Source organism: Myotis lucifugus, unplaced genomic scaffold, assembly GCF_000147115.1.
Source record: "Myotis lucifugus unplaced genomic scaffold, Myoluc2.0 scaffold_628, whole genome shotgun sequence".
Classification (NCBI taxonomy): Eukaryota; Metazoa; Chordata; class Mammalia; order Chiroptera; family Vespertilionidae; genus Myotis; species Myotis lucifugus.
This window is the reverse complement of record NW_005871676.1, coordinates 171,219-173,907: the sequence shown is the minus strand read 5'-3', so window position 1 is coordinate 173,907 and position 2,689 is coordinate 171,219. Positions and strand designations below refer to the sequence as shown.

The following is a 2,689-nucleotide window of genomic DNA, read 5'->3' as shown; positions in this document are numbered from 1 at the left end:
GGGATAGACAACATCAGCCTCCTATGGGATTTGGAAGGGTTTCCCAAAGGAAAGGCCATTCGGATCTGGTGTTAAGGATAAATAGGAGTTTGCCAAGTAGCTTGCGATCCCAATGGGTAGTGAAGCAGGCATATAGACAGAAAGCCTGATCATTGCTCACATGTCCCATCTTTGTGTCCAGGGATGGTCCCATTCTGCCGGATTTGCCATGAGGGAGCGAATGGGGGAGAGCTTGCTGTCTCCATGTGGCTGCACTGGCACACTGGGCGCTGTGCACAAGAGCTGTCTAGAGAGGTGGCTTTCCTCATCCAACACCAGCTACTGTGAGCTGTGCCACACAGAGTTTGCAGTGGAGAAGCGGCCTCGGCCCCTCACAGAGGTATGCTTAGGAGCATGAAGTTGGAGGGGGCAAGGGAGGAAGGCAGGCATGGGTCCAGAGGAGGGAACTGCCTGGGGGATCCTGGTGGGCTGAGGAAGCAGCTTCTTTATAGGATGAACCTCCTTCCTTCCTCCACTCTAGGGTAGAGTCTACTGATGGGGGGAGGGAACTAGGCCTAAGGTTCTAGATCCGACAAACCCTGTGCCCCCTCCACAAATTGGTCACTTTTAAGTGACCTCTGAACCTGAGATTTGGGGAATGAAAAGGAGCCAGCAATGCCAAGAACCCAGGGAAGGGCAGTCCTGGCAGAGGGCACAGCAAGTGCAAAGGCCCCCCAAACAGGAAGAGCTAAGTATGTTTGACAAAGCCCAAGTGGCTAGAGTGGAACAAGTTAAAGCAGGAGGGGAGCCCAGCCAGAATGGCTCTGTGGTTGAGCGTTGACCTATGAACCAAGAGGTCACTGTTCGATAATTGGCCAGGGAACATGCCCAGGTTGCGGGCTCGATCCCCAGTGAGGGGCATGCAGGAGGCAGCCAATCAGTGATTCTCTCTCATCATTGATGTTTCTCTCCCTCTCTCTTCCTCTCTGAAATCAATAAAAATAAAAACAAAATAAAGCAGAAGGAGAGTAACCCAGAAGGAGGTGGTAGCAGCCACACTGGGTTTTGTGGTCCTTGCTGGGAGGTTAAAATTTAGCCTGAGTGGGATGTGTCTGGGCTGAGATAGGGCATTCCCAGGCATGGCTGTCTCCCTGCTCCCTAAAGCTCTGCGGACCACCTGGATGCTCTTTATGCTCCTCCCTGCCCAGCTTGGCAGAGGGCTGCTGAGAGCTACAGGGTGATGACAGTGGGCTGAGGTACGGGCTCTGGAAAGGTTTCTGGCAGGTGGGAACTGGGCTCTTAGGAGAACAGTGGAAGGAGAGCTTGCCCTGCCTGTAGCCCCCTTCTCCCTCATGCTCCAGCCACATGGGCCTCCTTCCCACTGTACTTTGTCCAGGTCACACACTCCCAACTCAGGGCCTTTGCATTTGCTGTTCCTGCCGCCTGGAGTGCTGTCTCCCCATTCTTCACATGGCTCCTCCTGCTCATCTGGTCCTCAATGTCACCTCCTCAGCAAGGCCTTCCCCTCTTTGAGCACACACTCTTGTTTTGTACCTCACCCCATTAGCATCGGAGGGCAGGGACCCTTTCTGTCCTGTTCATCAGAATTTCATGAGTGAAGCCCATTTTTCTTGCCCACTCATCTGTGACAGGCAGTGTAGCACAACGTTCAAGGGCACACAGGCCCTGGAGCAAGACTTCCTGGCTTCCAGTCCTGGCTTTGTGAGCAATTAGCTGTGCAAGTTTGCACAAATGAGTCAGCCCCTCTGTGCCTCTTAGTTTCCCCATCTGTCAAATGGGGCAAAGATGCCCAGCAGTGCCTGGGTTATTTTAGGCTCATTAAGTACTTGTAAGAAGGAAAGGAGGGAGGGAGGTGCCAGGCAGGAGGCTGGTCCTGCAGGGCCCAGTGGTCACAAATGGTGTCGGCAGAGGGAGGCACAGGGTCTGGAGGTCTTGCACCCCATCCCTAGGTTGGAATAGCTGAAGGGTGGTGTGTAGCTTCTCTCAGCAGCTCCCTCCTTTCCTTACCCCTGGCAGTGGCTGAAGGACCCGGGGCCTCGGACAGAGAAGCGGACGCTGTGCTGTGACATGGTGTGTTTCCTATTCATCACTCCTCTAGCTGCTATCTCGGGCTGGCTGTGCCTGCGCGGGGCCCAGGATCACCTCCGGCTCCACAGCCGGCTGGAGGCTGTGGGGCTCATTGCCCTCACCATTGCCCTCTTCACCATCTACGTCCTTTGGACGCTGGTGAGTGGCTATCAGCCAGAGCGCAGTTGTCTAAGGGTCTCTGGCTTAGAGCAGCCAGACCAGGGTTTGATCAGTGGCTTGGGGTGGGGGGATCCTGCCTGTCTCTCCATGTAGCCCTGGGTGAAACTTCAGATTCCAAACCCAACCAAGGTTTAGTTCCCTGAGCTGGGTGTGAGCCTTCTGTTCCAAGGAGACCAGGGCATCTGATCACCATTGCTGAATGTAGGCCCTGGCATCCACGAGCCCACCAAGACTGGACTGGGCTGGCAGGAAAAGGTGAGAGAGAGGGAGGGAAGGAGAGAGGGGGGAGGAAGATGGGAGGAGGAGGGAGAGAGGGAGGCAGGGAGGGAGAAAGGGAGGGAGGAAGGAAGGAGGAGCAGGAAGGAAGGCTGGTCAGCTGAGAGGTTGAGAGGTAGAGCGAGTGGGAGTGTTCAAGGAAAGGATAGGAAAGGAAAGAAGAAAA

The 2,689-nt window shown here is 55.0% G+C and overlaps 1 protein-coding gene across 1 annotated transcript in view; it reads left to right on the top strand.

The window, feature by feature from the left end:
- MARCH2 (membrane associated ring-CH-type finger 2) overlaps positions 1-2,689 on the top strand; it is a 24,615-nt gene that overhangs the window by 18,681 nt on the left and 3,245 nt on the right. The window contains 3 exon segments of the mRNA XM_023746103.1: positions 182-222; positions 224-379; positions 2,017-2,226. Coding sequence (XP_023601871.1) covers positions 182-222; positions 224-379; positions 2,017-2,226 — 407 coding nt within the window.